At 39.2% G+C, this 25720-nt stretch overlaps 2 protein-coding genes across 2 annotated transcripts in view; both read left to right on the top strand.

Moving 5' to 3' along the window:
* The window catches only part of LOC111233793 (tumor necrosis factor receptor superfamily member 5-like), a 9638-nt gene extending 1932 nt beyond the window's left edge, over positions 1–7706 (top strand). The window contains exons 4-6 of the mRNA XM_022761690.1: positions 5446–5537; positions 5666–5750; positions 6799–7706. Of these exons, the coding sequence (XP_022617411.1) occupies positions 5446–5537; positions 5666–5750; positions 6799–6970 (349 nt within the window). The 3' untranslated portion in view covers positions 6971–7706. The remainder of the gene's footprint in view (positions 1–5445; positions 5538–5665; positions 5751–6798) is intronic.
* Positions 7707–11088: 3382 nt separating this feature from the next.
* The window catches only part of prkcz (protein kinase C zeta), a 119350-nt gene continuing 104718 nt past the window's right edge, over positions 11089–25720 (top strand). The window contains exons 1-3 of the mRNA XM_022761698.1: positions 11089–11196; positions 18296–18417; positions 18798–18887. Coding sequence (XP_022617419.1) covers positions 11120–11196; positions 18296–18417; positions 18798–18887 — 289 coding nt within the window. The 5' untranslated portion in view covers positions 11089–11119. The remainder of the gene's footprint in view (positions 11197–18295; positions 18418–18797; positions 18888–25720) is intronic.

Genomic DNA, 25720 nt, shown 5'->3' with positions numbered 1-25720 from the left:
GCCACCCGTGCTACAGAGCTGACTCGAGTCTACAGTCTGCATCATGATCAGCTTTGGGATATTGAAACTTATATTATGTATAACTATAACGATTTACATATACTATAATCCATATGTGACACACATCTGTGTCACACGTGACAGCTAGTTGATTACATCATTGTGATTGGCCACGTGAGCGCAGACCAGACCACACACACGCAGCCACACTCTGCACATCCTGAAGGACTTTAATGCGACTACAGACTTTACTGATGAATTCTACCTGGTGGACAGAGCCTCACAGAATGCATCAGCAGAAACTGGACTTTAGTCCTCCGATCAATCAAATATGGACACAAACAGCTAGGAACAGAGCACAGTGTTCCTTACTGCAGCATCATGGGACAAACATGGCCGTGCTGTCCGCGAACCCAGCTTCTAGCGGCAATAATTTTTTTTCAGTCCTAATTCATAAAACATTTATCTTCAACAGTAGTACGTTTTAATTTGGACATTTGATGAATGGAATAAAACAGTTTGTACTTTACTTCCGGACTGGAGCCTCAAAAGAAGCATCAACTGCTGGAGGAGTGAGTGGACCTTTTGACTCAGGACACATCCTTATGGATCCTTATGAAGAGGGTCTGTGTACATAATGACTGGGACCAAATTCATAATGTCTCATGAACCATACGATACAAAACGCAGGTGGATATGTTCCCAAATGTAGTAGGCATTGATGTTGTAGTCCTCGAATGACTCGGCACATCACAGGCATCACTTACACGTAACACACACGCAGCAACTCATTGCTCTTCCTCAGTGCCTCTTAAAAGAGATAGTTGTCCATCATTACTGCTTTTCACACGATACGAGCGTCTCGTTGCTACACCAGACCACTTTGGTTTGTATCTCAATGTCCTCTGTTTTCTCACCGCTCAGTGTATCATCACTCGTATATACAGCTTTCATAGTAAACAACACAATTAACAATCATTATATAATAGCTATTCATATACTATAATTCTATTTTAACTCTGTACAGGGTTTATTGAACCCGATAACATCTAGCCTACTTTGATACTACCTATTTTTTACTAAGACGGATAATGAGATAATACAGTCTCCTTAATAAAGACAGTTAAGTTCTGTCAGTTGCCTGTAAATTACATCGGAACCCAGCGCAAAAGTAAACAGTCTCTTTGATTTCTCAGAAGAAGTTCTGCAGGCCTTAATAAAAAACCCACACATGCCATGGCGTCAAAGAGCACTGCTGCGTTGATGCTGCTTCAGCAGTGAACGTGTTTTAGTTTACAATGTATCAGAAACTAGAAAACAGTACACAGAGAGCAAAATCTCCACATTAATACGTTAGATACCGTTCACACATATAAAGTAAGAATTCTTCAACACCTCCTCTGTGTAGTGTAGTGTGCTGTGTGTTGTGTGTGTGTGTGCGTGGTACCACTGTGTGTGTGTGTTGTGTGTGTCGTGTGTGTGTGCTGTTGTGTCGTGTGTGTGTGTGTAGTGTGAACTGTTGTGTGTGTCGTGCAGTGATGAGTGAGTGAAGCTGAGTGAGAGTGACGTGAGTGATGTGAAGTGAGTGAGAAGAGAGACGAGAGAGAGATGCGAGTGTGAGAGAAGTGAGTGATGTGACGTGAGAAAATTTGTAAATGAATATTCGGTGTCGAGAAAGCACTGGATCGTGACCCTGAGTGAATTCCTAGCTTTTGTTATGGACAATCCAAAACTGTTGTCCATGTTAATCTTGTTTTTATTGCCCAATTGTAGAGAATTTTCTGGGAAACGTCTGAACTTTCATTAATGAAAATATTGATGAAAGTTTTATTTTACTGTAAGAAGAATGCTATTATTTTGTTTACCTCGAAAATAAAAACACTGACAAACCTGGTGTACATGATGAATCTTATTATAATGGTCAATTCTATATCATAATCGTAACATTTACAGTTAGAAACCATGCTTTATTGTTTTAAAGTTTGAATTAATTAATTAATAATCAAAATCAATTTAAACACGCATCTAAAAGAAAAACCAACACGAACAGCTTCTGCCCTATTTAAAAATCTTTAAAAATCTTCGATTGCCCTTTAATTAGATCTGTGCTTTTTTATTATGTGTTATATGTATCCTCTGTATTACCTTTGTGAATGTTTATCTGTGCAACTTAAACATGTTTATCTTACTTACAGCGCGTTGTTTGATTTACCTTAAAAAGCAAATGAATGGATTAAAGGTTTGTTAAAAATAAAAAAAAAAAAAAAAAAAACAGGCATTCTTTTCTTTCTCCTTGTTAGAAACAATAGTGAATCCTGTTGCTGAGCAGTTTGTGTAAAGATCTGTGAACTAATTTGTCCCAGAACCTGTAGAAGCAGATGTGTTTGCTCGTACGGCATTAACACGTCGACCGCTCTGCTACGAGTCTCTTTTACCTCGGGTAAATCTAGCTCAACGACGACAAGATGTCTCACATTTCAATCGACTGTAGATACGTCATACGACATGTGAACGCTACCTCTAGCGTATAGCCACTATGTGATGTTGCTATATGATGCTTGACATCGACATACTGCGTGAATGACCAGCATGACTTCAACACCTGTGTTTTCAACAAGGTATGTGGCTTGTATTTCACCCCTGGTACCAGGATTATGCTGTCGACGCAGGGAGTACACGGAACGCGAAGCACCCGGACACGTCGCCTTGTCCTATGCGTGTCACCCAACGGTAGGAAACTCGTGAACAGGTTCAATAACGAAACCTACGCAAAGTCTCCCAATTATTGTGACTGTGAGCCTGAGAGCATCGGACCCCACGCTTCGTAGGGAACAATGACTCTGATGCCACGCACTATGATGTTGACTACATGCCAATCATCCTCTCACGTTTGTTTATCATCATACTCTACAATCCAAATCCCGATATCCCCCTCAAACCACTTCTGAAGGACAGACACTTCGTGAGGGCAGATAATAAAACGATGACCGACTTCGCACAAAACTAAACCCTTTGCTGTCCTCCACAACATAACGTACCATTCTCATGTAATCATCTTTGTCCCTTTATATAATAAGACCACATGACTTGCTTACGTCATAAACGCTTCGTGCAGATAAAGCTTAAATGTCATGAGACAGGATTGCAGACTAAGTTATTGAGCCTGTTGTCTCGTTTTCTGTTTGTATACTTATAACATTTGTTGTTCCTGTCACAGCTGATGAAAATAAAATAAACTTCTGGAAACTGGAGTTAATAAGTTGTAGGCTGCTTCAGGTGCCGTCGGAATTATCGGACTCGAGTCTTTAGCTGTCGGTATTTCAGATTAATTCAACACACGCTTGCAAGTGATGCAGTATGGAAATCATTATCAGTTCAGGCCTGGTCATGCCAGCAGTAATTGTAGCACAGGACGACAAAAAGGCCTGTCTCTGTCAGGCGCACTTTTCTTTTCATTTAAACAATCAACCTAAGCAACTCTTCAATAGAACAAAGAGGGAAACTATATTATTTTATAACCCACTGAAGCAGTTCACAGGCCAGAACAGCCTAAAAATGAACGCACCATTAACAAGAAACGCTGAAACTATGAACCTGTGATTGCCATAGTGTGCAGACTGCACAACCAACCTAACCAAAAGTAACACGTTTTTAGTTTCAAAGTCTCTTTACTATTGCCGCTTCCTTTTTACTGCCAAGCTCACATCTGCTTCGGGATTGCACATCATCTCCATCTTCTCCTCACACGTTCGTACTTGCTGGGTTTACCATAATGCCTCCATTCTTGCACATGTTGGTAAATTGAGTGTGAAAATGATCGCATATAGTAATTCCAGCGAGGATGCAGACATGTAAAAAATGGCACCATTGAATGTACAGCATTGTACCTTTTCAAGTTGATTCACACCAGCCAGCTCCCCGGCCTTTGCTTATTACTCAAGTCCCTTTAAATAGAAGCTGTCCAATATTTTGATAAACTAAACAGTCTTTTTGGGCCCATTTTCTTCTGCTTTCGTTGTGTCAATTTCTGAACTGGTTTTTACAACATTACACAAAAAATGTTTTTGTAGCACTACTAGACAGCATACACAGTGGTCTGAAAGACCATGCGGGGGAAAGTAAACTAAGCTACATTTACTCACAGCTACTGTACTTAAGCAGTTTTAGTTTGTAGATTGACTTTAAGGATGAAGATTTCTCACAGTTCATAAATATACAAAGCTTGATACTAATACAGCACATTGAAGTGGGAAACCAGTGGTTTTACAATCTTTTTGGCCCTTCTGATGTCTTACAAAAATCCCTGTGTAGTTGGGGTTCACAGTTCAGATGTTTACCAGCTCCACCAACATACACAGCATAACAGTAGCAACATTTTACTGTTTAAGTAGATTCTTTACTGTATAGGTGAAACGAAGTTTAAACAGTTTTAGCTTCACTCTTTTTGCAAAATGTTCCATAGTACTGCCCACCACTCTACATTGCACACATACATGCAACTCCTTATTATGTAGGTTTTTAGGTTAGGTTTTAGATTTGAAACTGGACATAGTCTTTTCAATTTATTAAAAGAATAAAAAATACAACTTACTCACCATCCATGCTGAGCCAGATATTGAGCAGGCAGGCGCTCCATCCACTCCATCAGACTCCAAGACAAAAACAAGAAGGACAAAAGGCTTTCCTGATATATGAAAATAGTGATCAGGCAAAAGTTAGATGTGATAACCACTTACTCACATCACTCATGCGTACAGGCGCCTGTATCTTATGAGATGAACATAACTTGACAATATTCATGACGTGAATGTTATTTCGTCTATGACAGGTACAGCATTGTGTTCTGACAGAACGCGACTCGTACACCACGAGTCAGGCACACGTTGCCAATTGCCTCTCCTGTAAACAATGGGACTTTCATGAATCAACCCAATTGCCTGAATAAGTGTTTTCCCCCTGCACCTCCTGTGTCCGCAGGTACAGCCAGATGAAAGGTCTTTAGTAAAATTAAGATATTTAACTAATTAAAAGTATGTTCTTTAATTAGAAGGCAAATCAATTGCTGTATGTTTTAATAAAGATAATTATCTAAATGCAGTCTTTCACAAAGAGTGATCCGCAGGCCACGACAGTGGATCCACAGGTGACCCCTTGTGGGTTAGAGAGTAAATTTCTTAACATACCATCATCGCTATGTTTCTAGTAAGGCTCAGTGTGGGGGGTGTGAATACAGGCTTGCTGCACTTCTCTGTAGAACTGAGCACCTTGAACATTGTCTTAAAAAGTTTTGAGAAAACCCTGATCCTAGTTTTTAAACATCAAACATAATTGACAATATGATCGTTTACTTGTTTTTTTTTAAGCTTCATGGTGTCTTTGCCCATCAGAAGTGTACGAGTAACAACCCGACACAGTTTTGTGATGTTTTCCAAAGTATTTAAGTGGGTATTTCTGCAGGAGTCTGGCCAACGATACAGGATGTAGTTTGGCAGAGAAACACACACACTGTGCACCTGGTCAGAGGATAAAAGAACCTGGTAAGAAAAATGAAAGTGTGACTAGTCTGACAGTGAAGCCTCTGATTTTCCCGGTCTGATAAATGATGGATTTTCACTGGATGTTGGGTTGTTGTGTAATGAACCTGAGTTTTGTATCTTTCTCAAAGGAACCAGCAGAACTGATACAGTGTGTGAAGACTGTCAGCCAGGCTATTTTTCACAGGATGGTGTGAACTGCACAGCGTGGACAATGTAGGTCACTGCTTATTAAAGAATGACTCTAAAAGCATACAGTATATCACGCTCTGATAGTGTGACCTGATTATGATTATGATTAGTGTTGTAGCGGATTCTATGGACATCATTCACCATTATTGGTAGTTTGCTGTGCTGTATGTTTTCTACAAAAAGTCAGTGTGATACTCATTTCATTTGTTTAAGAGGGGGAGTAACTAAAGAAATTAATCTTGAGAACAAAGTTGAAATATTTGTAAATTTTACTGTTGCGAGAATTAAGTTGATCAAGTATTATTGATGGTTGATTAAGTATTACAAGATGTTTTAGTAACTGGGCAACTGTGTGAGAGCCGTCCGTGAGCTTTTACGTGTCAAATAACAGCTGATGACTCTCAAAATTCAGCATCTTGTTATCGTAGATTTTAGGATATTGAAATGAAATCAGCTACATGATGTGTGAGTCTATAATGGGACATATTTTGAACGTGAGTGGACTCTGGTAATAATATGAAAGGCAGCCAGAATGTGTTTAATATTGTAAACAGTACTTTTCATTGACAGACCTTTATACCAGTCATAAGAAAGTGAGAGTTGAGTCGTTCACAAGGAAGAATATCCTAAAGTGATAATAAAAAATGAAGACACCATAATTTGTAACTGTTAGATAGAATGAAAACTTGCAGCTTGTTTTGTTGCCACGAAATTAATGTTCAAATGCTACAAGTTAATAGATCGTCCACCTGACGCATCTTTGTAAAAGAGTGACTTATAAAATAACAACTTTATCTCAAAAGACAGTACAACAAATTTTTCCTCAAAATATTACTTGCAGTGATTACGGCTTTATTTGAATAAAATAATCAATTCAGTTTGTGAAATCTTCTCAAGATTTTTTTCCTCCATTTCTTCCTCCATTGTAAATTTTTTTATTGATTAATTTACATAGATTTATTTTTACATCAGTGCAACATTTCTTTGTATGTTTTTAGTCAGTTGAAATGAGTTTCCACTGGGATTCCATAACAAAGAACTAAAGCAGTCTTTCACTTCTCTTGTCCAACAGTTGCTCAGAAACCCGGGTGAAGGTCAAAGAAGGAGGCCCGAGTAACGATGTCGTCTGCGGCGCTGCATCAAGAAATCATTCCTTTTTGTTTACACCTCTTTTATTGTGTTTGTCAGAAACACTTGTTCGGCTTGTGACCAGAGATTGGTGTTTTCTTTGCTACCCTACATAATATTTCTATGATTATTTTCTGGACTGTTTCCTTTGAATACCTTACTTTCATTTATTTCATTTCTACTTTTATTTTTGGTTTTATTCTCTTCCAAACATCTTCTCACTTTTAGCATTTTATAATTTTATATTCACTACTTTGCCTTTTTTATGTGATTTTTAATATCTTACTTTTCATTTATGGTTTGATTCACCAGAATATATGTCCAGTGCTTTAATATGTAATATTTTATTATTTTGTCTTTATTGTTCTATGTTTATCTTAGCTTTGCTATTCTGTAAAGCATTTTGTGTTACATTGTATTTATGAATAGTGCTACACAAATCGATTTCTAATGTCTGCCTCTACATAACTAGATTTGAATTTCAGACGGACAAATAACAACTGATGAATTACAGGCATTTTTTCCTTTAATCCCGAACAGTTCAACCTCTGCAGTGACAATTTGTCCATAATCAAAATCAAATGTGAAACAAAAGGGTCAAAAGGTCACTGATGCAACATGGGAATGTATTGTATATACTGTGCAGAGGTTTGGGGCAATACTTATAAATGTACAATACAATCTCTATCCATACTGCAGAAAAGAGCCATAAGAATAATTCATAATACCGGCTATAGAGATCACACAAATTCACTATTCTTAAAATCAAAAATATTAAAATTCACTGACCTGGTTCATTTCCAAACAGCACAAATTATGTACAAAGCAATAAACAATCTACTTCCTGGAAATATTCAAAAATTGTTTTTTTTACAGAGTTGGGGGTTATAATCTGAGGGGTGAGTTTAACTTAAAACATCAGCGGGCACGTACAACACTAAAAAGTTTTTGTCTGTCAGTTTGTGGAGTGAGGCTGTGGAACAGACTGGGTGTGGAGCTCAAGCAATGTCCAAGCATGATCCAGTTTAAAAAGCGGTACAAACACATGGTTTTCACGAGGTACAGGGAGGAAGAAGGGCTTTAATTATCGAGTGTTTTCATAAATGACAAATGATTTATGTATTTGTTTATTTAATCTATTTTCTTTTTTATGTAAATATATATGTTTGGGGAGAAAGATTGATAATTGAGTAGTGGAGAAGGGGTAGGTTTAAATAAGCATATGCTTCATCCTGCTCCTTTTCGGACATGTTGGGTTCACATTATTATTTTTGTTTTGACTATTGTTATTGGATTTGTTTGTTTTTTTCAGTTTACTCTGTTGTGTTAATCGCACATGTTCGAAATAAACTAAATAAACTAAACTAAACTATTGTACACAGGTAAAACAAATTCATTGACCATATATTATCTTTGTCTTTTCTTGAGATCCTATACACACCTACCTGTAGAAAAGCTGCGGTGCCTACAGGGCCGCCCAACTATTACAAACCAAACCAATAAAAGGCTGTTGTAACCTGTTACTTGTCATGTCATCTTTGTCCCGGAATCACAAACATAACACCACAGTGATGATTTTCCTTCAACCCTAAAAGACCATTAGAGCTGAATGATATGCCGAAAAATCATGAGTCACGATTTCAGCTGATTTCAGGTCATTTGTGCATTTTATTGTCAAATTGTTAAATGATGATGTGTTATTGTTGGGGCTTATACCAACCAAGCATGTTCCCCCCTCTGGTTAACCTACTTAGCTCACTGAAAAGGCACTGGACCTACTGTATGTCTCCTGCTTAATGAGCTAGTTTAAAGTAAAACAGTATTCCAGATAAATTTGCCTGGTATCTGGCCATGCAAGCTTAATGTAGCTTTAGCTAACACCTACTGGGTCAAAGGGTTTGACAGACTGTCTGTGTATGGGCTCGAGGTCAGTGTTCAAATGGTGTGAGGTCTAGCTAGATAGACTGTGACTGTGGTCACTTTAGAGTTAAGGTGAACTAAATACTTATTTTTGAGGCTAAATTCCTCTTGGGCTCATCAGGTTGTCTATATAGGGCCCAGACCCCCAAGGGCCCCAAATCTTCACAGCACAGTTATTGCTGAAGTTAACACAAACCAATTGGGAACTTGTTTGAATATGGGCCACTAAATGTTAAACTTCAGTAAATAAAGTTTAGACTTCTGAATCACTGCCCACATATTTTGTTTTGGTGTTAAAATAATGAATGAGAGTAAGGCAAAGAGGGGTCAGTGGAGGGCCGTGCACAGCCGCTTAATGGAGCCATGCTAACTTTTCCTTTATCTTATCTGCAGAATGGCAAACAGACCTGAAACACCTCAGCCCCAGGTATTATCCCATTATGGACATAGAGTAGAGGTTGAGATTCTTTTATGGCTTTATAGTCAAGGGAATGTTTTAATGACCCTGCATGGGTCAGCCTATCCATGTCTTCATTTCTGTCGTCATACAAACCTGAAGTCCACGTGACATCTTTTTCTTCCTCCATATTTCTGAGCACAGGAGGCTGATGAGCCTCCATACGCTGTGTTCATCACAGGAGACAAAACAATCCCAGCCAACTCCTACACTGTTAGTCATGTTGTGCTGCTGCTTTTTTGAACAGTTCAGTTTGAACCTGGCAGTGTCCTTACGATGGCTATACATTAGATAAAGAAGAGGCTGAGGATTGTTCACTAGAGCACCACGGCCTTATCTTAAGTCCATGTCTGATGTTTTAGAAAAATAGAAAGATTCATTTTGTTTTTAATGTTAAATGCTGAATTTACCACGGCCAACCTTCAACACTGCCCCCAAAAATTTGCAGTGCAACTTGAGAAAGCATGTCGAGATATGCAACGTTTGTTTAATTCCAGACTTTTAAACAGACAGCTTGTGGTACTTGGCTGTTCATTTGTTGATTCAGTTGTGTTTTTATCGCCATTTCTACAGGCTTTGTAGCATAATCTACAAGCGTTTCATTCTACAGGTTCAGTAAGTCAGTCATTCAGTAGGTTGTATCTGAGTCATTAGGTTCTGTAAATGCATAAGAAACATAAGACATAAGAAAGTATACTTTTTTTTTAAAAGCAAGTTAACAGCAGCAAGTTACTTTAACTCATGTAAACATTTGACTGAAAAATTCACTTGTATTGGAGTAATATTTGACCAAAAGTATCTACATTAACGGAGTAATGGAGTTGTGCTTTGTCCACCTCTGCATGTAGTGCAATATTAGCTAGTTTTTATTGCCATTTTTTTTTTTTTACTGAAAAGATGAATTAAAATGATTTTTTGGGATTTGTTTTAAATCCAACCCAATTTGCACACTTCATCCCCATAATGTCTTCTTGAAGTCGTTTACTAATTAACCAGCAGGTGGCGCTCAACAACTGCATTATGGTTGAGGCTATAGCCACCTTGTATCAATGAAATATGTTTATTCTGTTAGCTTTGGTTGAGTTGTTCTTCACGGGCCTTTCCTCTGATAAATCTCTTGCATCACACGTGAAAACTTTACTAACTAAAAATGATCTTAAATCACAAAAAATAAAAAATAAAAACAATTAAAAAATACATTAATACAAAATCTTGTGGACATTAACAGTTAATTCTTTAAGGGAATGAAAGAGACTACGTCTAATGCTGGATTATGACAAGGACATACCACGAAGAAGGTTTAATTAAGTATTCATACGTGAGGCAGACCAACTGTGGCAGAAGGGAAACTACAGAGGAAAAATACCATTATTCAACTTTCAATATGTTAATAATTCACTACCATACACTGTCTACACATCCGTACATGAATACTGGACTTCTTTTACTGGGGCAGTCGAAAAGCCCCATAAAACAGGTGAATTTGGATTACGGTAACCATAGTGAGCGACAAGAAACTGTGTCAAGTTAGCCAGTGAGTTTGCCTTCACGCGATCAGGGCTGAGGTGATTTTAATTTCAAAATAAAAGTACTACCCTCATTACATTCGTTACATTTGTTAGTGTTTTTTATTTTGAAACGTACAACCGGAAATTGTGACGTTACACGAACCACTTTGACAACTCCTCCGCCAGCAAAGCCTCTATGGTGTCTTTACGAAAGAAACTTTAAAGCAGCTCGACAAGTTTTCTTTCGACAGTGTCGGATGAAAAGTTACTCCTGCTCGTGTTATGTAAACTTTTATTTTTTCGACGTGACCGGGTGATACGGCGAGTTCAGGCCTGTCCCGTTAACGTTTGGCTCGTTGGGAGGTAAACCAAACTGCACAATGCATATGCTAGCGTCAAACGGATCCATAATGGACCTGGACACGGAGTTGGTGAAAATTAAAGCACACTACTGTGGGTAAGTAGCTGTCCGGAGGGAATAAGTAGACACTAGTCAGCTGGCAGGTAACGATGACAAGGGGAAACACCTGTGGTTTGAGACTTCAGATATGTGGTGATGTTACAGGTCAATGTGTTGCCTCGTCTGCTTGACTTTTCAGCAAGGTACCTGGGTTTAAGCTAGGTCAATCCCTCCTGTGTACCTGAGCAATGTCAAACCCACCTAGGTATAATATAATTAATGAAAATAAAAATAATTGGCTGAATTGTGTTATGTTTTGAGGGCTTCTCCACCTTGATAAGAAAATTTAATACTTGTAGTGAATGTTTTACTTCATTTTTATTTTACTGCCTCATAAGATATGTGGTTGCAGTAGCATCAACAAGTTGATTGACATCTCATATCTAACTGTTTCCCATACTCATATCTGTTTATGTGCATTTCTGCTCTTTAACCCATTATCTTTGATTTTTCGCTTTAGTATGAGTTATGTATGCAAATTTTCGCTTGAGTTGATGAAATGAAACTTTTTTGTTGTGATTGAGGCACAGCCAATATATTTATATTCACCCTTATTTATTCAGGTTAATCTCATTGAAGTAGAAATCTCATTTTCAAGAGAGACCCGAATGTACATAAAAACATTATAAAAACAATTCATTAAACAGATGGTCCAAAAAAAATTTCATTTTTCAATTTAAACAAATAAACAACAATAAACATTATAAAACTGTAATAAAAATAACACACAAGGAAAATTTAAAACAAATAAAATGCCAAGATTAAAACATAACCATTGCATTCTGTTTTGGGAAGGTTTAAAATATTGTTTCTAAAATATGAATAATTTATAAGGCTGTCTGTTTTTTAAAGTGCTCTGTAGTTGATTCATTGTGTCTGGAGCATTAGATCCAAATGTCTAATTAGACATTAAATCCACATTAGACATTTAATCTTTATCTAATTAGACTTTAATTAGTCATGTGACCCAGTTTGGTGTGTATCAACTGATCTGATCAAGAGAGATGTAAGGTAAGATGGTGATTTCCCAATAAGGGCTTTGTAAAAAAGAATAGGTACTGATGCATGTCACGTCTGCCCGATAGAGAGGACCAACCAACCATCTTGAATGACAACAGAACCTTGCTCCAAACCATGACAAAAATGCAATGATGTTAGTTAAAGTAGTAAAATAACTTTATTGGAGAGCCTTGAAGCTCAACTATGTTTATATTCTTATTCCTCCTTCCAGTGTTTCTGCCTCAGCTTCACTGTGAATCACTGAACATAATATTTAGTGACTGTAAACCTGTCGCTCGTGACTGGATCATATATTATTGAGTGGACTGGCCTGCCCTCTTTGTGGACTTAAATCATGGCACCTCTCTACAGTGTCTAAACACTCTGTCGGTCTGATTCTTTTTATGCTGCCTCATCTCTTGTCTTAACTATGAAATTATGTCATCTTTCATAATAAGCTCAACTTGGACAAACAACATAAGTCTATTGTTCTTTAACTCCAAAGACTCCAAGAGTAGAGATTTTTATCAGTCTGGAAAATAATAATACACACTGCAGCAACAGCACACTTTCCTGTGGTGTTTTAAGTTTTCTTGCCAACTTATAAGACATGTTGTAGGCTGGATCCTTGGTAGATGGTTTTTCTGATTTTTTACATTATAAAAGCCCAAGTGTACCTTGAGATCAGTGAGAGCTTCATTGCTCATTCCACAGTTAACAATGCAGGTGGCTGGGCTTTACACATGGCCTCAAGGCTCATCATGTTAGACAGCCCTTGTAATATTGATTGTATTTGTCTGGGTTCCTTTCCACTTGATGTTCATACCTATGCTTTTCAGATTTGTGCTTGTATCACAGTAATTCTCTGAATAAATGCAGTGTTGGTGTAATTTCAGCATGTTTTGTTCATGGGATTTTCATTTTTAACGATGTTTATATAATTTGGGTTCTTCCCATCACATATGGATAACAACAAGAGGAGGCGAACAGTCAGACCAGGTTTTGTGCACCTCATAATCTATACAAACAACAACAGAGTATCATGGACATGAAGCATCCTAGACGGCCGGCAGTAGGTTAGGGAGGTTCAGTGTTATCTGTAAGGCTGCAACTTACCATCATTTATGATTACTCAGTTAATAATTTATTAAATTTTATAAATATGGGAAAATGCCCAGACATCACAGTGACAGACACGATAATGTAATGCCATGAAACTAACTAAATAATCAAAATACTTGATACTGATTTGAGAATTTGGGCCCAGCTGCCTAGACATAATAGTGAGTGGGGTAGTTGGCGTAGTCCCCGATGATTATGCTTTTAAATGTAAGCACTGGGTTTCAGCTTAGTTGAACAGCTAATGTTACAACTGTTAAAAAAACCAAGGGGCCCTAAAACCTCCAGTTTTTGTGGAAAAAAGTTAAATGTTGTGATGGTTGCTAGGTGTGATGCAACGGTAATGGTGGGCGCAACTGGTGACACAAAGCAGGAATCATCCGTCAGCCAGACTGTCTCATTTCGGTTTGGTCTGCGTGGTCTACGATGTCTGCGAGGGGCCACACCTTCATATTATTATCTCCTGGGATACAGATATAATATGATACTATATATGTGTGGTATGTTAATATCAGCCAATAATGGTGGCCTGGTGATTTACAGTGGCTTCAGAAAGTATTCAGAGTGGGTGCACCTGAATACCTCTGTAAATGAGAGTTCACTTTTTGATTTTCAATAATTTTGAAGTTGGGGAATTTTATCCATTTTCAATTAAATCTACAACATAAAGCATTCACAAAGTGAAGGGGTATGAATACTTTCTGAAGCCACTCTATTTGTAGTACTACTTTTTGGGCATGTTAGTTGATAGATAAATTTAAAAATTGATCAAATATAAATAATAATCTAATCCTGCGGATCAACATCTCAGAACTAGCTAGTTGACACTGCCATGCATAAGTGCATGAAAAAATGATGTTGTGGAATGCCTTCTAGATCCCTGCTGGATTAACAGTAACAAGGTCCACAGTACACTGGACCTGGCGTACACTGGCATCTCATAATCAAGAGATCAGAGAAGGTTAAACAGACCAAAATATTGTGGCCTGAGAATGAAAAGCCACCTTGTTCAATGGTTTATTAATCTACTTAGCATGAAGGACCACATAGCTCAAAATAACATTGCGATGAGTTGTATTCAGCTGTTTTAAACTTTGTGAGAAAAGGTTTTAAAATGAGAATGTTCTATAATTTGTCCGTCCGTCCGTCCCTCTGTCTGTCCGTCCGTCCTTTGGCTGTACTTGCTTATCCTTGAGGGTCGCGGGGGGGGGGCTTCAGTTGGCCTGTTTATCTGATCATTTTATTCATGTTGATTGCCAATGAGCTTGTAGGTGGGGGTAATGCACAGTGTTAACGAGTGTCAGAGGACTGCTGCTTCTCAGGTAGCAGTATACTGATGTAGAACTTACTGAAAACTCTGAATTGGGTCAGAACTGCTTCGTAGCTCTTAGTTTGGTTATATCCTCAAATATATTTTTAGAGGGGAGTGTGTGTGTACACAGAGACTGGGGGGGGGGGGGGGGGGGGGTGATATGGCCCCATTAAACTCAGGCAGATCTGGTTAGTTTTTCTATAATTTGTAGACACAACCCTCCTGAATGACTTGGTATGCTGAATATGTATCCAACCTCTTTTTACCATTCAGGTCAGAGTGTTGGTCATCAGTAAATACCTGACTGTACACAACATCTTTGGTTAAAAACTGTAGTTGCATATACTGAGCAGACAGTGCAGGCCAAATGGTGTAACTTCAAGATTTGATTTCTCTACTTACTGGTCACTGTATAAAAAGTAAATACAACAACTCACATTTTAAACTATTTTTGTGATTGAGAAGTACGACCTGAGTTTCAATCTTTTCTACAAAACATGTTCTTTGAGCAAAAGGAGCCAAGTAGCTGTTCGAGACCTTTTGACTAAATAAAATTCAGTCCAACACTTGCAAAATGTTGATTCATATCAGGACAAGAGGGCTAGAAGATGACCTCAATGTCTGCTAAAAAGTTTTAGTATCGTTTAGAGCTGCAGTGATTAGTCGGTTATTTGATGACGTCCAGCATAGTTAGCACATACTAGTGACAGACAGTAAATATTACAGAATACTCCTTTAGTCTAACAGTAATACCAAGTCTTCTGAGGGCAGTCTGAACATACCCCACAATCACAGATAAATATCAACAGATGCCACAATCATCCACTATCATAACTGTTAGAGCCTTTAACAGAGCCTCACCCTCAGAACTTGTGGGGAACAGACTGATGTTTGTTTGATGGGTTGCGCAGTTGTTGTAGGTGGAAACCCAGTAACACAGTTTGTGCTACCAAGGAACCAATACACAGTGGGTTGTCCAGTATTTGAGCTAGAGGTGACAGAAATATTTGACTACCCATGTTACTCACCATACAGTATATGTTTAATTATATCACAATGTCTCACAAGTGTCTTTAAGGTTTAAGGTATTGTAGCACTCATTAAATGTGAACAGTATAAAAAGCATAAGTGATAAAATTAAAAATAATTATACAGTATAATCTCTAATACTCATATTCATCATATCAGAGTTGACTCAACCACATCTAATTTGATTACAAGACAAATACTGGACCAATATGAGGAAATATTGGCAAGCATATACAGTATATATATATATATATATATATATATATATATATATATATAGGCATAACCCTTCTTTCTCTGTGTGTGTGTGTGTGTGTGTGTGTGTGTGTGTGTGTGTGTGTGTGTGTTGTGTGTCATTCCACATTGACTTGTGTGGGTGTTGACTGTGTGGAGCAATGCCTGCTGGGAAGCAAGCTGTCTCTGCTCCACCTTGTCAGAGTCCAACAAACACTTGCCATAAACACTTGGCCACACACACCCAGAAACCTGTCAGACACACGCACATGGACTCAGTCACTGTAGCTCCTATTCCTTTTTAAAGGTTTTAGGTGATGATATTTGTTTACAGCATAAAACACACACGTATCTATCGGTGTGTTTGGCTCCTGTCTCCATTATAAGCTCGATTCAGAGTGGCTGCACTGTTGTATGTGAATACAAGGCCCACAGTATCGTATTCAGCCAGCAGCAGAGCAGTGAGGGTTGATGTTGAAACTGAACATGCACGCAACTTCTCTACACTGATAAGGGTACTTGAAGGCCAGCTCTGATATGAAATTCAGCCACTCTGTTCTTTCAGTTTCAGGTCAAACAAATCATTCATGGCCACTGATTTAAACCAGTGTCTGTCCCTGCTGCTCAGTTTACACCTTATTAATGCAAAGTCTTTGTTTATGATATTTAATAGATAAACAATAAAGCCTTCTCACTTGTTTGGGTAAACTTTGTCTTCCTGGTGATTTTGTATGATTTGTGATTTATTGTAACAACCAGAGCACAGTGGCTACTTACCTTGACTCCTAAACTCGTCCTTCACTTGGTTAATGAAGACAAACCTCTAGTCTGTCTTGAGCAGGGCAGGATATTGAACATCAGTTCCAATTGGTACCAATCAGAATGTGTCCATAGCACTGAGTATAAAAAACTGCCAGGTCCCTAAAGTTTGCATCAATTTTCAAAAGTATTGATTTGGTATCAGTACTGAAACTCAGCTATTCTATCAGAACAAGTAATGAAAATTGTTTTACCAATACCCTGTCTTAGCCATCATATGCTGGATCTACCCTTAAAGCAGCTGAACAGAAAGTGGGAACAAAATATTGTGGAATGTGTACATTTTGTGGAGAGGTTATTGCAGTACTGTAGCTATTCAGATCTTTCTAGTGTTACAACTACTACCGCTATAACCTGTACTGCTACTGTACTTGTTACTACTTTTTACTATTGCTACTATTTATATTTGGGGTGGGCGATCTGGCCAAAAGATCATATGACAATCTTTTTGGGTAGAATCACAGTCCACAATCTGAATCATGATCCGAATCCTGTTTCCCCCCCGATTTTATTCTGATGAAAGTCCTGACTGGAAGTTGTGATTCAAATCTTTCAGCCACTTTGACACTTCTTTTGGACATTGATCTGCTCGCTGCTACTCTGCGCAACTCCCACCATCTTGGACTAAAGTTGGTGACAGTGGTTCTTGTTCTGCTGTGGCGCTACACCAAGAGCAGAACAAGGACTGTCATCGCCAGCTGCAGTTAGCATGCTAGCTGTTTTACCATTAACAACGGCAGGTGTAAACATAACTCTTTCAAAATGGATGCATTTTAAAACTAAAATGTATTTGTTTGGATGTAGCATGAGGCTCAGTGTTTGCGCTTGTGTCGTTCATATCGTCAACTTTGCTCTGAGTGAATGCGGACTAAATGGATAAATTGAACGCGGATTGGGTGGAGGCAGGTATCTGAACATGAGGTAGTATTTTTTTGAGGGGACAGTTCATGGACGCATGCATTGTGGAAAGTATTAACTGAATAAACCGACATGAGCGAGATTAAATTGTTGAGAGGTTCTAAATGCAGATTTTGATACTTTTTCGGTTAATTGCCCAGCTGTACCACTGTCTCTCTCTTCATCATTATAAGTAGTACCACTTATAATTTTGTCCATTTGTCCAAGCCTGGATGGCACCATTCAACACCTGCATAATCTATTCTGAACGCTCCAGTTAACTTCAGTGCAAGCTGGTAAGCAGCTGAGACTGACTGGAGCCAACAGTAAATGCTGCACAACAGACAGTGCCGAGTGTCCTCCAGTCAATATGCCATTAACTGTGCTACAAACCCAGCCAACAGTTTCCTCTATCCTTTTCTCTATCAAACCTGTCTGCGCATCCGAATACTCTGTAAATACCTTGTCAAATAACAGCTGAACTAAACAACCGATAACTGAGGAGTGAGCCTCCTTGTCTGTAACCTGCAGTATCAGAGCACAGGAAAAGTTTATTTTGAATTCAATAATGGTGAAGAGTTTCTCATTTTGTTGTTGACTCCTTGAACCCCCTGAGGGATCTCTTGATCTCTGCTTCACTTAGACAAAGTGACTCAATCTTGACATTTTCTGTGTGTGTGCATTCAGGGACATGTTGATCACAGACTTGGCTGCCACGGTAACCTTTGTGGAGTTGTGTGAGGAGGTGAGAACGATGTGCAGCGTTGCCAAGCAGCAGCCCATCACGCTCAAGTGGATCGATGATGAAGGTGGGTGTGCCTCACACTCATACTCTGTACATCAGTCTGCGTGCTCTGTCTCGTCCTGAAGGCATCTTCTGTGCCCTTTATGTGCTACTGCTAAACTCTGGCCCAACGCCCATTTCCTGCGCTCCTGGCCAGTCTAAAGCATCACTGCCACATCACACTGCACACTGGAATGACTTCAAGTCCTCATATCCAGCTGTCCACACTCACAAATTTGCTTCCATGACCAATGACATGAAGTAGTATGAAAGAGAGAGATCCAATTAAGTAATCTTAACACAATTAAAAGCAGCAAATTTTCAATTGAACAACTAATCGTTTTATCAACTTATCGTTGCAGTGATGATATTGATGAAAATGTGTTTGTGTTTGTATGTGTGTAGGGGACCCGTGTACCATCTCGTCTCAGATGGAGCTGGAGGAAGCATTTCGTATTTACAATCGGACCAAGAAGTCTGGACTGCCGCTACATGGTGAGATGGCTCTTCAATTTATAATTTATCAACAGAAGAATCACAATGGAAATCTTAAGGGGACTTGAACACCACAGTACCTTAGTAAACACTTTAACAATTAAGGAAAGACAAGTCACTCCACAAAATTTATTTAACCGTTTATTTTGGCTTTTGACTGGAGATAACTTGACTTTATGTTGTTGATTAGTCAGTTTGCAGACGCTTTATACTACTTACTAATATAGTTTGTCCTACTGTTTTATTTACCATTTACCATTATGGCCCGATAATTCTCAACTTAAGCCACAGTGGCGCATACGTTTCAGCAAATGTTAATGTGCTTTACGCTTTTAAAATAAAAATGTTCTTTCCCTCTTTTTCACCTTTACATGACTGTTAGAAAATCACACTTTTTTTTGTGAAGGCTCTCGGCAATCCATTTCAAATTTCAATTCAAGACGCACAGCCGAAAGTCCTGGTTTTCAACTGTTGCACCTTGAAAAATTCAGGGGTAGTGAAATTCATCCAAAGGTGTCTATCATGCTTGCTGATTTTGTTTGAGTGTCACAGCGCTCACTTTTAGCACTTTTCCTCAAGATCGGTTTAACTTTCTCTCTCTCTGTCTGCTTTTCTCCCGTCTTTGCTTCTTATATTGAATTGTGTTCTCACTAACAGTTTCCCTCGCATGAAGTCCTATCCCCTCGAGCCTGGTTTTTTGTGCCTCGTGCGCCAGCCCAGGAGGCCTGCCAGCCTCAGATAGTCTGGAAGAAGAACTAATAGATGGCAGACAACATAACAAGACTCAGAAAAATAATGGACGTAGCGTGCCTTCATTGTTGTGTAATATTGGATAGTCCGTAAGCTGATATCTTGACCACTGTTAAGCAATTGCTCCCCTCCTATCTCTCTCGCTCCTGTCTCTACACTTTCCTAACCACTAGTTGGACGCCTATCGCTGGACGACAACTGGCACATGCGCACTCCTGAGTATCCACTTCTGTGTAGATGCGTCGCGAGCGACGACACCCAGATGCGGACTCAGTCACAGTGCTTCTGCTTCTGCATGCGCTTAGTCTTCCGCCTGGCGAGGACAGCGGTGCCAGCCAACATCACAGGCCGGATCGCTTCGAAGACGTGACACACCAGCACAAAGGGGATTCGCTGGGACGCGAGAGCCCAAGTGGTCCGTGGCAGATGCTGGAACCCAGGGGGGAAGGAGGAGGGTGGGGCTGTGGGGGATGGGTGGGCGCTTGGGCTGGTGGGGAATGGGGGAGGGGGGGGGGGGTTTCTGCATGCAGATCATCCACGTCTTGCACAAGGCAGACTACAGGCCAGCCCTCCATCGCCACTGTGGCGGCATAATCATTCCAGATTCAACACTTCCTACTCTCCGCAACGCTCCGCCATCGATAATCACTCTCTTCCACACAGAGGGGGCCTGTTTGTAGTCTGGCACACACAGACAAGACACGCTACTGACGCGCAACAACTGCAGCGACTATACACACACACGCACCGGACACACATACACCCACACACTTTAATGCCCTGAAAAAAAAAAAAAATGCTTCCGACCTTCTGTCAGTTTCCTCTGTTTATTTTGGTAACAGTAATTTACCATTAAAAATATTCGAGACCAATAACCAAGCAGACCAGATGCCAACCTATACTGGGAATTAATTTGGACTGCAGGATAGAAACAAAGACAGATGATGTCCCTCTGAAATTAGAGCGTGTATGTGTCAAGACTGTGACGGCTGGTAACGGGAAGTGATTAAAGATAATGGAAATAATTGCCACTTGTTTTTAGGGAAGGCAGTGTTGGCCCACTAAACTTTCCTATTTCCATTAAATTGTGCACAGAATACCCAGGGTCCCAGAGGCATAATCCTGAATGGAATCTTGGTGCCTCCTGGCTGGTTCTAACTACACCAGGCCCGTGAAGACCCTGATTCAGAACAGAAAAGCCGACTATTGGGAATGGGTTGCCATGGAAGTCTGGATACATGGTGGACAGCATTGGTGATCCTGCTGACTTATTGATATGGTGCCAAACATCAGTAGAAATTTCCAGTTTAACACTGCTAACTAATGAAATCAGCAACAAATGTTTAGTGCTAATAAGTAAATGTTACAATGTTAACAAGGATAAACGAAGAATGAGTGAACAATAGATAAAGATTATACCTGCTTGAAATTGGACTTATAAACATTATCAGTGTGAGCATGCAGCTAGCATGGCTGAATCTTTAAGACAGTTTAAGTTTCAAAGTCTGCTGCACAGCTTCAACAGACAGTTTTCTTTTACAGAAACCCTTCATCTGTTTACAACTGAGTCAAGACCCATGTACACATCAACACACCAGAGCTGGCCCGTGTGGCTGGGTAGACCAGAGGTCATAATAGTGCGGCACACCCATTGTCCGGATCCGCACCCAGGCGCCATCCTATCCAGACCCGGACTGAGTAACCCATTACATATTGAGGAATTATAATAATTTTAACAAAGCTATTCTATTTTAAATGCCCAGTGCCGCCTTTCTAGGTTTTGTGAACAGCGGTGAACTTTACTTGATTACCATGGCCCCAGATAATATAATTTGCGATAATAATCATCCGATATAACAGATATAGATTGTTTATTAATGTACTTAATTGTGACAAGCTCTTACCTCTCCCGTGGACACTCATAAACTGGAGGCTCTTGTATAAACATAAACAATATAGTCCAAGACACAGTTGTAATATATAAAATGTTTCCACTGAAGTTGCAATTACTGTAAATTAAACAAACACTTAAAAATGTTCTTTATATCTGTGTATAGTCATAACATTATGGTGTTATTTATGAGTATTTGTTGTCTTATATCTTTTCATTTTTGAGGTTTAGGTCTATGTCCCAGTTATTTTCTATAACATGCAAGTTCTCTATACCTGTTTTTATAAATACAACGTATATCTGTACCCATTGCATACTGAATAAGAACTCAAAAGGATTTACAGTATGGGAGACGCATGGAACCAGCTAAGATGAGTAGTAACCTACCTATATCCCTTCTCCAAATCAGAAGCTAAGGCAATGTGACAGTACAATAAGAGCCAACAAGTCAGAGGATAAATTACGAGGCTAAACTTGCAGAACACCAAAATATGACGGCAGTCTTACTGTAAAGAGAAACTAAAACACATACTGTACACTATATAATCTTTTACTGAATACATCTTGGGCTTTCTAACTCTTTTGATTTTTAAATTTGTGCACGTAAAGTATGACATCCACACCAGGTCTACTTTATATATTAAATATTTTGTGTTCTTCTCGGCCTAAAATTGTTTATCATTATTATTCGTCTCACCTTTTTGGAACCTACCAGTCCACCGACAGGTTCCTCAACAAACACTATGAAATGAATGAGAAAGCCTTCTCCTCTATACTCACCTCCTTCTTTACCCCTGCCTCTCCTCTCCTCTCTGAAAAATACAGCTCTATCCTCCCTCCTCTTTCCACTTCACTCGTAACATCAACAGCAAGCAAATTAGGTTTAATGGAGAAAACACAGCAGGATGAACGCACAATTATTATTGTCACATGTAGAATATTGCATATTATCTCAGGGCACCAAAAAGCAAAGCACACACAGACATCAACTAACCAGTGTGTCTGTGTGTGTGTGTGTAGTGTGGTGGAGTGTGTGAGAGACTGTGTGTATCCTTTAGTTACCTACCTACAGTAATGACAGTCACAACACCTCCTGGTCTCTAAGAGAAAATAAACAGTGGTCTGCCTCTAGGCAAAAGCACAGGGCTGCCCTCCGCACTACAAGCATCAAACATAACACCACATCTCACATACAACAAAAACAGCACACACACACACAACACAACACAGGCCACGCACAGCTAGACCCAGGAAGCTTGCACACATCACAACACAGCACTCACACGACAACAACACGCAGCTAACACACACAACGACAACGACTAGCATGTGCGAAGAGCTGTGCTGAAGACATGCTGTTCATCGCATCTTCAGAGCTTATCGAAGTGAATGTGTAATTGGATACAGTGCAGTGGAGGTTGCAGCAAACAACGATTGGGATTACAGGAGGAGAGAGAAGCAGCAGTGTAACTATAAGTAAACCGGTGTATACGGTTTTAGACTACAGTCAAAAAGTGTGCGTCAGCTTATTATTTACGAGTTTCAAGGAATGCAATCTTGAGGCTATCTTTAGTGTAAAGAAAGACCACCTATGGCTAGGATGTCACAATAAGGATGATGCTTAAAGTATCTCGTAGATAATGGTCCGTCGTGTCCTGCTGTTGTTCAAGCCTGGTGGTACTGATGGTGACTGCAGTATGGTGGTTCATGTGGGGTGGGGGTGGCTAACATGAGTTGGAGATGCCTGCCAACTCAATTTTAATGGGTCGTTTTGATCACGTACATGGTCAAAACTAGCAGAAGATTGAGTGTAAGGAATGATTCATGGTTACAGGAGATGAAACGTGAATGTTTGATTGGTAGAACAATCGATTATACTTCTTACTTGTTTAGTCTCAAACCTAAGTCAAGAGGTACGCCAAAAGATTATCTCCTTATTCTTACGCAGCATGATAAATTTGGAACGGCTCATGGATTGGTTTCAAGATTGTCATTAGATTTTGAAGATATTTCTTAGCCACTCTCTCCGTCCAGTAAGGACCATGTGAGTAGTGGGTCTGTGACGGGGATTTGAGAAGCATTGTGAAATCAACTGACTATTGTCAAAACCGTTTCAATCAGCACACACTTTTTAAAATATCAGTCAAGTCTACGCTATTTTCTTGATAGGGAAATCTTCTTTGTGTTGACTACAAGGCAGACACATGAGCAAGGTTCGCTATACGGTGCATGGTAAAACTGGATGGATCCATCAAACAGCTTAAATTAGTGATTTCCATCACGGACGTATTTATTTAGAGACGCTGGTTTTGGCTCTTGAGGTAATCTCAAAAGGGTCAAGACTATGGTCCCATAGGATTGGTTTTGCAATTGGTTCAGGTCTGTGACTGGTCGAATTTTTGTATGTCTAGACTTCAACTGCAAGTTTGAAAGACTTCCATCAGTTGGATGCTACGTTCACATTCTTACTGAATATCTATCAACTCTAATACGTGGCAGGATTCCATTATTGCAAAGACTGTTTTGCCAATTTTGTCGAACACGAACATATTGTGATGAGATCTCTATATAGTAGGCGTGACATGCAATTTAATTGAGGGTGAGCACAGTCCATGCTCCTAACGGCAGCTACACATACCCACTACTAATATTCTCAATGCCACATCCTTCTCATCACCCCTCAAAGCCCATTAATGCAATGAAGTGGTCACCGGTAAATTATCAACATACGATCTCATAGTACATACTAAAAGAAGGTGCTGGCGCTTAATTTCCAGGAAAAACATCCAAGGTAATTATACATCAATGTTGTTACTTTCATTTTGGTGCTTTTTTAAATGAGTAATGAAAGATATGACTAGGAAAATTAAATAATAATATAAGCCAAAGAAATCAATAACTGATCCTCGTTTGTATGAATCCGTAGTTCTTATTCCACCCTAGGTATGGCCATGCCACGTCACCAGCTTATTGATGAGATTCTAATTTCAAAAGCATTTAAGCTCTTATATGGAGGCTTTCATAACATTAAGAGCTCAGAATGATATTTAGTAGAGTGAGGTGGTAAAGAGATGAACAATCTTGAGAAACTATGATCCATTGAGTTTATAATTAATTATAAAGGTGCAAATTTAGCATCTTTGAGTAGTTTCATTGAAAAACTTTTCATTCATATTCTGTGTCAATGTGATCTGTGGAGTATTATTTCGTGCATCTCAAGATACACAAAACTTTGACAGCTTGCAAGTTTAAACTAGTTGCCCATTGTAGATATATATAGTCGATTCTGCTCTATGATTTTTGTGTATATGAAGCAATAAATCTGTGAACTGTATGGTCAACAAAGATCTTTATGGGAAACACAAATGTGGACAGAAGTGGTCTAGGTTTGTAATAGGAGTAAAAATGAGAAAGGATATTAAATCTTATAAAATGCCTCACGTACTTGATGGAGCGAGTACTTGTTGTAGACTTCTAGTAGCTAACTAGAGTCTAACATCTTTCCAAAAGAGATCCACAAAGGGCATCCTTAGCAACCACCCCTGATTCATGTAATTTTACGTCTCTACACACCAGGGTTTCTTACACACGGTGCTAACCTAAGTAACTAGTGGGTGTCTCAACTGTTCATTTCTGTGGACAGACCTTTAGAGGTACGGGACTTGTGAAGAGCTGAAAGCAGAGTGATTTAACTCCACTGTGCTTCTCGCCAGGGCAGTGTGCAGTAAAAATCTCCAGGGCCGGCTCTTGGGAGTAACCCTTGGGGAGAGGACATGCAAAGACAGAACACAGTGAATAAAAGGAAGACTGAACCATTACATCTGTTTTTTCTATCTCTACCCTGCGTTGTGAGCGCAAGAAGATGGCGTTGGGAGAGGAGGAGAAGAATGCACGGACTGTGAAAATAAAACCTTTATATAGGGTCTTTATCAGAAAGGTGTGATGTCACCAAAGTAAGTAAATTGAAACAAGTCTAGTAAATGTAACTGACGTAGAAAGAGTGTCTAGAAAAGTTGGGGCAGGATCACGGAGTGTAGTTCCGTGAAGAACTAAGTGTTAGTGTGTGGAGGAGCCATCACAATTTGTCAGATCATTGAGTCGGCAGATGATGAGAACACCCAGCTTTGAGATTCACTACACATGAATAGATAATCTCAAGTCGCACTCAAACTAAGCTTTAACTTAATATCCT

Source organism: Seriola dumerili, unplaced genomic scaffold (genome assembly GCF_002260705.1).
Source record: "Seriola dumerili isolate Sdu_G_001 unplaced genomic scaffold, Sdu_1.0 BDQW01000425.1, whole genome shotgun sequence".
Taxonomy (NCBI): domain Eukaryota; kingdom Metazoa; phylum Chordata; class Actinopteri; order Carangiformes; family Carangidae; genus Seriola; species Seriola dumerili.
Note: the sequence above shows the minus strand (reverse complement) of the source record. Positions and strands in the feature narration are given on the sequence as shown.